Genomic DNA, 12,270 nt, shown 5'->3' on the forward strand with positions numbered 1-12,270 from the left:
GCTTCATGCTAATTCATGTTAGCATCATGCTAGCTTCATGCTAATTCATGTTAGCTTCATGCTAATTCATGTTAGCATCATGTTAGCTTCATGCTAATTCATGTTAGCATCATACTAGCTTCATGCTAATTCATGTTAACATCATGCTAGCTTCATGCAAATTTATGTTAACATCATGCTAACTTAGTGCTAAACATGCTAACATGGTAACTTTTGGTATCATGTTTACGGAAAGTTATATTACTAAACTAAACTTGTTTTAAATTTCTCTCAATCTGTTTTAAACGTTCAGGCTAGGCTTTGTCAAGCCAACATAAAGTTTGTCTTCAAACTTTTCTATCTAGTTTATCTTGTTGACTGAAATACAAGTTTATTTTGCAATATCAAAATATCATTACCCTACTGAAAAATCCAGCTAAGACCTGGTAGCTGGTTTTAGCTGGTTTAAGGTGGCAGTAGCTGGTTTAAGCCGGTCCCCTCAGCCTGGCAAAGCTGGTCAAGCTGATGGGTCAGCTGGTCTTTCAGCCTGACCAGCTAAATCCAGCTAGACCAGCTTAAAAAGTGACCAAAACACAGCTAGACCAGCTTGCTACACGAGCAATAACAGCTAAAACCAAGTTGGGAGACCAGCTAAACCGGTGAAGCTATGTGGATTACCCCTGTAAAGCATGAACGCACTTTTTTGGGGGTTTAAAGTCAGAAGTTGTTCCCTGATCCCCGTTTTCTCCCATTATAACCTCGGAAAAGCAAAGACATTTACTGAAATAACCCCAAATGTGTTTGTTTAAAAGATGATGGACATATGTATCTCGGATTGCTTGAGGGCGAGGAAATCATGAGGTGATTTTGATATTTGGCTGGAGTATGCGGTGTATGTGACTTATATCCATAAAAATAATTATAACAAATAACCCCCGTGCCTTATTGCTATATTTATGATACTCTCTTAGCAATTTACGATTAAGTTTTTATTCACACAGATGAAAAATAACAACAGTACATGGAGACCCTAAGGACGTAGACAATTTTTCTTGAGCCATATTTAGCCTGGCAAATTTACGGCATCACCATGAAGATAACAGAGCCTTTACTCTGAACTGTGCTGGTTTCACTCAAGGTCATCATATCCCAAAGCACAGTTCCCACATAGGAGACAAAGTGAGCATTATCTTGTTTCGAGTACACCGTGACTCTTCAAGCGGAGCAGATTTACCTCGCCTGTGCCGACTACACGCTGCACGCTCAAAATAAACGACACGTCCTGCGTCTTCCTATATTTAAATGTGCTTTTGTAAGAGGGTTTGTACTTGGGATGAATGGACACAGAGAGGGTCTTTCTTCATGTGATACCAGGAACTGTTCAAAAGACACAGATACCAGTTAGTTGATGGGGGTGTTGGTCTACGCTCATGTGCTCGGAAAGTAATGCTTAAAACTTCAGAGCTGATCACGAGAAAGCCCTTTTGAGAGGATAATCACCCCTCTTAACCCATCCTGAGGTATTTCAAATTGTTGTTTGTGTTGGGATCAAGTCTAGTAATGAGATTTATGGGGCTGTTTACACAACAAGGTTTTTATGCATTTTGGTTGTTCGTTTCATAAAAGCGTAAAAATTTTGAATGATCTCGTTTATTTCAATGGAAGCTTAGCGACTTCCAGCAACACGAGTGTCAAGAATTGTGGGTGTCCAGATATGCGACAAGTCATAAAAGCGCAAAATTTTGAATGATCTCGTTCATTTCAGTGGAAGCTTGGCAACTTCTGGCAACACGAGCGTCAGGAATTGTGGGTGTCCAGATATACGCGACAAGTCATAAAAGCGCAAAATTTTGAACGATCTCGTTCATTTCAGTGGAAGCTTGGCAACTTCTGGCAACACGAGCGTCAGGAATTGTGGGTGTCCAGATACGTTACAAGTCATAAAAGCGCAAAATTTTGAATGATCTCATTCATTTCAATGGAAGCTTGGCGACTTCCGGCAACACGCGCGTCAGGAAATGTGGGGTGTCCAGATACGCGACAAGTCATAAAAGCGCAAAATTTTGAACGATCTCGTTCATTTCAGTGGAAGCTTGGCAACTTCTTGCAACACGAGCGTCAGGAATTGTGGGTGTCCAGATACGGGACAAGTCATAAAAGCGCAAAATTTTGAATGATCTCGTTCATTTCAATGGAAGCTTAGCGACTTCCAGCATCACGAGCGTCAGGAATTGTGCATGTCCAGATACGCTTAGTTGAAAACAGTTAAACTGTATGTAAATGACCTAGCAGGCATACCTAGACAGCATTGTATAGTACGATGCCTTAAAAGATAACTAGGCCAGCAAAGCATGCATGAAGAAGGCAATCCTAGAATGTACTGCAATAAACAAGTCAGGTGTCTAAGGTTTATGTGTGTATTACCTGTGATCCTTCGTTTTTCTCCGAGGTCGATCTGGAGCCACTGTGGACTGTTATTAACTTCAGCAGGGTCCTCGGAGATGGATGGGTGGGTGTTGTTAGGGAACCATTCAACTTCAGACCCATCAGAGGTGATATTGTGCCATGAGGAGCTTGTGAAGGTTGTCACCATCTGAAGAACTGACTGTTTATCGCAGTCTGTAGGAGACAAAGCAAACCATCCTGTAGGTTAGGTTAGAAAATGCATATATGCATTTAAATAAAGGTCAAAGCCGTTTCATCTCAGTGATCTTGTGATGTGGCCAGACATGTTTTCATTGAAGTTTATGCATTAATCAATTCCAACATTTCTTATTCATCAAAAAACTGAACATCAAAAGAGGGGTTAGTTCTAGTTGTGTCTAGCATTTACCAACATAATAAAATGCACATGTGAGCAAAATCTCAGTTACGTGTACGCTGATTCAACAGGAAACACTGGGCTCTTAAAATGCCCACCATGTGTACGGTTAAATGAAGACGTATGTGCTATGAACATGGCAATATTATAATAAAAGAGGGGGAAAGACACATGCTTCCTTTAAAGAGGAAAAACATGTCCAATACATCCTGTGCTTATTCCTGATCTGCCACATTATCATGTTTCAGAGATCAAGCATTTAAAGACAGACCAGCCGGAGGTTAGACAAGATCTGATTGATGTAACTGCATACTTTGAAGACATTTTGCAAACTTTGGCTATGTACATTGGGTGCAAATGTCTCAAAGCACAAGTAAAAGTTGGTTCACTTGGCATTTTTTTATACACATTATACAACCAGTATAACAATTTGAAAAAGTGCACCATCCAGGCATCTATGAATATATTTTGGACATACTGTATTCGCAATATGTGACCCTGGACCACAAAACCAGTCATTAGTCGCATGGGTTTATGTGTAGCAATAGCCAAAAATACATTGTATGGGTTAATTTATTATGCCAAAAAAATCATTAGGATATTAAAGGGACATTCCACTTTTTTTGAAAATGTGCTCTTTTTCCAGCTCCCCTAAAGTTAAACATTTGATTTTTACAGTTTTGGAATCCATTCAGCTGATCTCCGGGTCTGGTGCTAGCACTTTTAGCATAGCTTAGCACAATCCATTGAATCTAATTAGACCATTAGCATCGCGCTAAAAATAACAGTGATATTACTCACTTCCCGAAAATAGTCCCCTTGGTAACTTTCTATAGCAGGGGACTATTTTCGCGCACTGCGTAATATCACTACGCCTCCTGCAGCCATGTTACGGCAGCAAAGTCCTTGATTATAACTCCAGTTTGAGAGTATAGTTCCTAGCCATATCGGCCTAGAAAATCACAACTTTTAATTTTCTGTCAGTCTTAGTACACGATGTAACTACAGAAGAGTAAAGATTTAAACAGAAAAAATATCGAAACTCTTTGGTTATTTTTGAGCGCGATGCTAATGGTCTAAATCAGATTCAATGGATTATGCTAAGCTATGCTAAAAGTGGTAGAGCCAGACCCGGAAATCAGCTGAATGGATTCCAAAACGGTAAGAATCAAGTGTTTTACTCTAGGGAAGCTGGAAAATGAGTATATATATTTTTTTAAAGCGGAGTGTCCCTTTAAGTAAAGATCATGATTTTCTTAATGTTTTTGCACCTTCAGATTCCAGATTTTTAAATAGTTGTATCTCAGCCAAATATTGTCCTATCCTAACAAACCACACATCAATGAAAAGTTTAGTCCAAATCATGTTATTTTTAATCGGTGCAAAAGAAAGCAACTTTTTGACTACTCCACATAAAAGAAAAAGTACAAAGATATCTATTGAGTATCGTCAAAATCTTGAAAGACCTCAGCATTACGTAAGGGGCTTTTTTGAGGACACTTATCATTGTTAACTGTGCACAGGCTTTAAGCTAATTGGGTTATTGTGAATCAATTGACATTCATCGACTGGTGTCCAAAAATCTATCAACTTGCTGTCACCAGGAACTCATCTACTCTTTCAGAAATCCACAATCTCTGGACCATAAGAGATTAAAGTGATATCGAATAAGAAAGACGCACTGATAAATCCATAATAATTGACTGCAGCTTGTGTGTTTCACGAAAGCAAACAGTAGACGATCAATGTATCCTAATTGTCAGTGAGAAATGATGCAATCCAGCTCATCAGAGAAGGTAAACATTTTGGAACTCATGTTGGCACCGGTCTACGTCTGGCATGCGGCGTGTGAACAAATCTGCACAGACATGCCCTCCAGAGGAAGCAGGTTCATGCCATATTCAAAAAGCCGAAGTAAAAACAAACCCAGGTGATAAGATGTTCCCACGCCTTCCCTTCATTCTGATAAACCATAAATAATGTGCTCCGTTTCCAAACTACATCCGCTTTTTTACAGAGCTGTCAATATACCAGTCGAGCAAAACTGTAACACAGTGTCGACAGCAGGACAAACAGCAGGTGGCAAAAACTAATTATATGTCAACATGAACCCGTACAGAATTTAACGTTTAGTACAGCCAAAAACGAAAATTAAGATCTTACCGTTTGTGACAAATGTGAAGGCTTCAGACAAGGATCCACTGTAAGACAAAAAACAATTTAGTCTTAAAAGATGATTATTACAGTGATTAATTAAGGACATGTCATGCGAAGGCCACTCCCACTGATGCCAACAGGGAGATTCCCATTGTCAATCTTTTGTTCATATGCCAAATCACAGTTACGCCGTTGGCTAGACCTCCCTCAATGCATCCCACATCCACCCGTCTGACAGAACTGGGGTACATCTGCGGTCGTGAAAAGAGCCGGTGTGGTGTTAATTATAGGGGAGCACGCTGGGAAATTGCCTCTCTGTGAGCTATTACTTAAAAACCTGTAATTTTCACCCACTTCCTGGCTGTGATAAGTTTTTCACTATTCTTATGCCATTTGAGCAATCCGAGGCAAAGCTCAGGGTGCAAAGTGGTTACGACGGCGTGAAAAAAAAGGGATATATGGAGCATTGCGTGCCGGCAAATATCCGTCGAAGCAAATACGAGCAATAAAGTGTGACAAATGTAAGTAAAATCAATGCAAAAAATGAATCAAATGTAATTAGCACCCACGAAACAGGCAAAGAAACGTGACCAGCTTGACATCAAACCAAATCAAAGCAATGCAATTACTGAAACTCATATTGGATTTTATTGTTCGATGGAGGAAAGCAGACCCTGAGGACTGTTGAATCATCAACATAATCTCCTTATAGTGGAAATGATAGATTTAGCTTGACTAATCAATCTGGAATAACCAATATAACTGAGTTACGTTTCACATACATCTTTCATGGGATTCATATTTAGAAGTTGTGCTTGATGTCACCAGCACCTTTCGGCTGCATCATTAAAACGGTTATCATTATTTATGATGTGAAATATTACGAAATCAATTTCAAATATAGACAGATTGCTTTGCTTTCCAGCTGTCCATAACAACAAATGCTGCCATTTGAATTTAAGTGGTTGACACAAGTTCAAGTCTGGCATCTACCATCAACATCAAGAACATCAAAAACAAAACATCTAGATAGTAATACTTGCTTTATTTTCACCAGGTTGGTCTAAATGAATGAACTCTATCTGGCTGTCGAAATCTTTCATTGGCTTGATAAATCAGCATTCAGCAGACCACCAAATCGTCCTGAGAGACACTAATAAAAGGCAATCGGAGTATCTTTGTCAACCCGCCCCCATCCCATGTGACACATCTGTGAAACAAACCCCGTCCAGACAATGTCCCTGACCGTTTATCACACTAACAGGGCAGGAATCCCTACATGCACTCGATCTGAAGGTCACATTCAACTATAAGATGAAGATCTGAAGACTTGTTATGACTTGTCAGGAAAAGACAGGCTTTCAAAAGACAAACTAGTTTGAATTTTTTAAACGGCCTAATCTAGCAAAATCTAACCATTGTTTATGGCATGGATGGATGGACCTGTTTTGTCAAGTTTTAGCAGCCTCAAAATAAGTTCTCTCTCCTAAATAATTGTCAAGAAATACACAAATGCAAACTTCACTTTAAAAAATATTTTAAGCATATTTAAACATAACTAATTAAAAGTTTAGGGTCACACTGTCAAAAAAAATGGTCTTTAGCTGTCACTGGGGCATTATTTTTTAAAAAGATCTTAATATGTGCCATTTAAGCAATTTCCACACAGAGATTATGGAAAATACACAAAAAAGCATCTGGGATTTTCCAGGATCGTTAGATTGTTGGTTCATTTACACTGCCAATGATTTTCCATAATCTGTATAAAAAGATTTCATAAAAACATGTGACATATTTAACCTTTCGACGCGCATTCATTCGCGGGCGGGATGACGTCAGTTTTTTTAACGCTGCTAACAATATCTATATAGACTGCTGTCTACAAACATTAATAATATTAACATTACTATACATTGTTTAAAAGGTCTACGGGTTTAGCATCAATGTATGGTCTCTGTTTTGAGGTACAGATGCATAAATGTAGTATTTTGTGACAGAAGTCCAGATGATAGCATGCAAAATATACACGGGACTTCTTACCTATGTGTTTATATTACGATCCCGAGTAGAATCCAGTCTGTTTCAGATGTGTGAATAACCCATGAAAAACGTCTAATAGAATACATCCAATGACCAACGTTGTCCACAAATGCATATAATCCATGAAATATAGATATTTAGTCTGTTGTTAACATCAGATTTCGCATTAACATCTTGTAATAGATTATAATATACAATCTGAGGACTATTTACGTCGTAACACTGTATATGAGATTACACTTTAGCTTCTAGTAAACACGTAAACCCGCGTTCAAACTTTGTTTCAAACTTTCTTAAACAGTGCTGTCAAAAATCGTGACGACATTTGACTCGCTCGTTCCTCCAATGACTTCATGGAAAATATTTGGGCCTATTGACCTCAAACGTGAAGCATAACTTCTTTAGACTTGTGGCTTTGAGATCATTTCATTTCTAGTTTCACACACATATTTATCATTAAGATTTTTAGTAATAAAAAAGATGTTATCCAAACATCTATTCAGATTTACTTCAGCCTCTCTAACTTTAAATTTGAAACCTGAAAAATGAAGCTCAAAGTGTCTTCTCTCTAAAGAGAGTTATGCTTGTACTCTAAATGGTTTAGTAAAAACAACCCTTTTAGTGAAAGTAGGTCTTTACATGGTTTCAAAGAGCTTGCATATCAGCTTGAAAAATTTGCATCGCACGAAGACAACAAATCAGTAATCGGTATCGGCTGCAAATATTCTGATCGGCACATGCCTACCTCTGAGGTACTATTATGAACCCTTTAGGTACAAATGTGTACTTTTTCTAAAAAAAGGGTAGAGCCCTAGTGACAGCTAGGGACCATTTTTCCTTACAATGTACTCAATTTTTGTCTTTAAAAAATAGCTTTCAAAAATGTAGCCTTTTAGATCGAAAGATTTTAAATACCATAAGAAACATTTTAATGAGCCAACCCTAAACATTTGAACGGAAGTGTATATACATATTTCCATGTCTAAGCAAAGCTCATATGTCACACTAATCTACAATATAAAAACATTGAAATGGCAAGTAGCCTTAATCAGATCTGAGGTTTCTAGCTTCTGTCATTCAGGAAAAACCACAGAAACCACAGCATAACTCACTCTTTTGACTGGATGCCATTAGCTCTGACAGCAGGGTAGTGACTGAGCCCTCGGCTCTCCTCCACTGTGATTGGTCCTCCAAATTGATCCATGATGACCCCGGCATGCACCGCTGCCTTACACAGAACTGACGTCTAAAATGGAAAGGGGAGAAACAATATTGAAGGTATGGAGAGAAAGAGGATAAAGAACAGGCCTACAAGTCTCAACATGCATGTTTTCACACATAGACAACGTTTATGTTGTCATGCATGTACGAGGTTTAAAAATTAAGCAAAATAAGTACAGAAGTACAGAAAGATTGTTATCCAAGAGGTTATTTCACAAATGTTAAATACATTTGCACAAATATTTACTATGGAAAAAACATTATAGGGTCTAAGAAGCTGTAAATCCTAAAGTATACTGCAGTATTTTTATGTGGGTTGTAATCCACCTGTATGAATCCTGCTAGCATAGGTATTTCAATTAAATTTGTTTTGGCATTTGGTAATGGCCTAGAGACCTCCAACGAACACAAAGCGTTTGTTTTCCTTATAACACAGAATAATGTAAAATGCCTGACTGAGGAGACTTTATAATTTAACGTAGAGGCAACAATTACAGTACCGGTAATTATTATAGCATCCAATAGAAATGCTTAGCATTCCTCAGCAAACACTGCTTATTCTAGGACTTTATCAAAGTGAACGTCTTCACACAAACATTTCAAATGTCCCAGCCGGAGCCGGGTAACATAACCATGACAGTAAAAGGTCCTTCAACACAGTGATTTAATATGTAAAAAAGATCACATCTATTTCTACAAGTTGACGCCGAGTGATAATGTATAAAATGAAAATTATTCAAAAATCAAAATGAATGAAAAAATAGGGTGAAAATAGGTAAAAAATATTGTTAATTCAAGTAGACTGGAACACTTTTTGACACTGAGATTTGTCAAAAACAAACATCAATCCTGAATTCATCCTACTAAAGCAAACTCATTCGCTTTTTGAAAAGTTGCCCACCAGTATTTTTTGTAATTTTCACAAAAGTTTCACAAAATGCCTTCCAGGAAAATGTTCTTCTAAAAATATATAAACATACAAATATATCAAATGAAAGAACAGACCCGCTGCTTTCAAACAAACAAACAAACAAACAAAACAGGATTTTTTTATCCTATCTATATTGTTTTCTCTGCTTATACACTCTAATGCAGGGTTTACACCAGACGCGGTAGACCCGGCAAGCGCAAGTGATTTACATGTTAAGTCAATGCAAAGATGCAATTAAGCATCCTGTGGCACGGTACACGCGGTAAGCGCAACGTGAATGGCGCAGAACGTGCGTTCCGCGAGAATTGAGTGTTGCCGCGGGAGTTGAAAAATCTGAACTTTGGTGGATTTCCCCACTGCGTTAACCAATTAGGACCTTGCTGTAGTAGTGACATGATTACAGGAAGCGAGCGGAGTGGCGAAGTCTTAGCTGAGTAGGAGAAGCCCCTCCCATGATGCGAATTTCTGCGTGAATGTCTCGAATGACTAGAATTTCACACGCGAATGAAGCGATTGAACTCAAATGTTCAAGTGTCCAACTACGTGCGAATAGCGCATTTTTGCCGCCTCTACCGTGGCTGGTGGGGGTGCACCACTAGGGGTTGTGCACACACCAACATTTTTAAACATGGATGAAAACGCCTTGAGGACACCAATTGCCAGTGAGCTGGTTGGTTGTTGTGATACTCGTACCACCCCTCCTCCACTGTGATTGGACGGCCGTGTGAGAACTGACATTGACGAGCTGAGTTTTTCAACCAAAGTTGAATCTCTTTCAACTTTCGACGCTCAGCACCGAGCGCGGAAAAACTTCAGAATGCCGGCTTATTTGAAAAACGCAGAGATTCCATTGGAATAAATTAAAAACATGCGCCGGCCCGGGCGTAAAAGCTTTGGGGTGCACGCCCCCTTAAATATGGGTATTTTTCTTTAAAAATAATTTTTTAAAACAAAAATCTGAAATAATAGCATTTTTGTGAAGTAATTTTGTTAAAGATCAGATTCAGAACTATTATCAAAACACAGTTTAAAATTAGTAAAAAAAAAAATGTTGCTTAAGTACAGTATTACAGATTTTTATAAAACCTCATCAGGAACACGTTTTTTTTATGCAAATGTTTTCTCTTAATTGAACAGATAACTCGTCAATAGAATTATAAAACGATGGCTGGTTAAAAATTAAATGTTATTACTGCTGCACTTAAAAGTCCCCATAAAATCAAAACTGACACTTGGAAGTCTTCTTTTTTTTTCCAAAATTCATAAACTTAAACTCAAAAAATTTACTTCCGATGCTAGACGACTTGGGCGTAAACATCTGTTAACTCCGCCCCCTCCAACTGTCAGTCTGCCTCAAGTTCCATTTCTGGACGAAACGCCTACTTTTCTATATCCAATCAATTCACAGAGAAAAAGACAAGCAACACCTGCTAATTTCTTTGTGTGATATTCGATCGTGACTTCCTAGGACTCCTTATGTTAAGGAGATACAGGCGAGCCTGACTTTACTGCAAAACCAAATTCATTAAAACTTATCTGCAGTGAATTTTACAACTTACATTTATTCATTTAGCAGACATAATTGTTCAAAGCGACTTTCAACTGAGAGGGCATTTAACATATTGGATTTACAGTAACTTTTTTGCTTTCCAATACGAGTTCATCTTGAGCAACACTATGGGCTGCAGCGAAACACAGAAAAGGATGGGAGGGTCTCTTGTGTGGTCTGGTGTGTTGTATTTACATCATTAGTGAATCATTACTCTGACGGGACTGCAGAAGATTCACTAAATCTTATCTGTAGAAACAGCTGCTCTCTATTCAGACAGTGATGCTTCATTAACCTGAACATGTCTCCTCCAGTCCGGACCATCAATACATCTTCTAATGTCTCTACTTGTGATTTATGATGATGATGGCACAGTAACAAAACATTTATTTTCAAATATGTTGGCATCTTGTAGATAAAACTAAATGATATGTTCATACAACAGGAACATGAAATTTGTTAATTGACGTCATATGTAACAAAAACAAAATTAGAGACAATAAACTGTGCCCTACTGAAATTCAGTTTCTTTCATTTGCATAAAGAGGAAGACGGTACAAAGTGCAAACAAGTTTCATTCAGTGAAGCACGGAGCAGCCTGGAGCTGAGATTAATATGTAAAATAATGAATAAAATAAATGCATCTGTGTTTGAGGCAACTGCTGAACGGCTTTGGTGGGCAGATTCACGCCCTTACTAAACAGGCATTATCTGTCTGTAATCCCAGAATCCACCTCTCCGCCCGCTTCACAAAAGCCAATGTGAAGTAATCAATCGCTCCCGCTCTTTCTAAAGCCCTCCTTGCTCGCATATCAAAGCAGATGGCAGCGGGGTGGAAATGCACCCCCCGTGTTTTATTGTTGGTTAAGACCCCATCGGGTGTGCATTGAGCTGGGAGTCGTGTCTCTGTTGTCTTTCTTAAAAATCTGTGATGCGTGATTGGGGTTAGAATGACTTCAAGCAAAACCAGCCCCCATAAACATGATTTTAATGTGTGGAAATGTATCATTAGTAAAACACAGTGCTGAGAGATAGTCACGCTCTGACAGACTGAAGTATTCCCACATTCAGAACCTAAATGATGTCGCACACATGGACCGGCAGCAGTTTACACTGAAGATAGTTGATGCTCCCATTTTTCCAAATTTACAGTATTTCTTTAGTTTACCAACTATAACTGAAAATACAAAGGGGTCCTAAAGTCAGAGACAACACTAAAAACATGGGACTCAAAATCTAAGTTTCATGATTAATAAAAATTAACATTGCGTAAAATGATCAAAAAACAAAAGATATTTGCACACGAAACCTTAAAAGAATTTATTGTCCAGGGGCCACAAAGGTGCAAAACGTTATCAGGACCAAACCTTCATAAGTGCCATTTCGATTGATCCCGAAAACATTTTGCACTCACTTTTGGCCTCTAGACAATACATTCCCCTTATATTTTTGGGCCAATCGTTTTGTTTTTTGATATTTTTGGAGCTACGCACCGCCATAAGTTTTGTGTATCAACATTCGTTTGGACTGTTGTAAAGTGACTGACGTAAAATAAGAAATAAGATTCGGCAC

At 38.4% G+C, this 12,270-nt stretch overlaps 1 protein-coding gene across 1 annotated transcript in view; it reads right to left on the reverse strand.

Annotated features, from left to right (window-relative positions):
- Nucleotides 1–12,270, reverse strand: part of dcbld1 (discoidin, CUB and LCCL domain containing 1) — a 37,798-nt gene that overhangs the window by 12,791 nt on the left and 12,737 nt on the right. The window contains exons 6-8 of the mRNA XM_065256255.1: nucleotides 8,110–8,243; nucleotides 4,964–5,001; nucleotides 2,404–2,598 (exon numbers count right to left, since the gene is read on the reverse strand). Of these exons, the coding sequence (XP_065112327.1) occupies nucleotides 2,404–2,598; nucleotides 4,964–5,001; nucleotides 8,110–8,243 (367 nt within the window). The remainder of the gene's footprint in view (nucleotides 1–2,403; nucleotides 2,599–4,963; nucleotides 5,002–8,109; nucleotides 8,244–12,270) is intronic.

The sequence above is a fragment of the Paramisgurnus dabryanus genome, chromosome 12 (assembly GCF_030506205.2).
Source record: "Paramisgurnus dabryanus chromosome 12, PD_genome_1.1, whole genome shotgun sequence".
NCBI classification, from domain to species: domain Eukaryota; kingdom Metazoa; phylum Chordata; class Actinopteri; order Cypriniformes; family Cobitidae; genus Paramisgurnus; species Paramisgurnus dabryanus.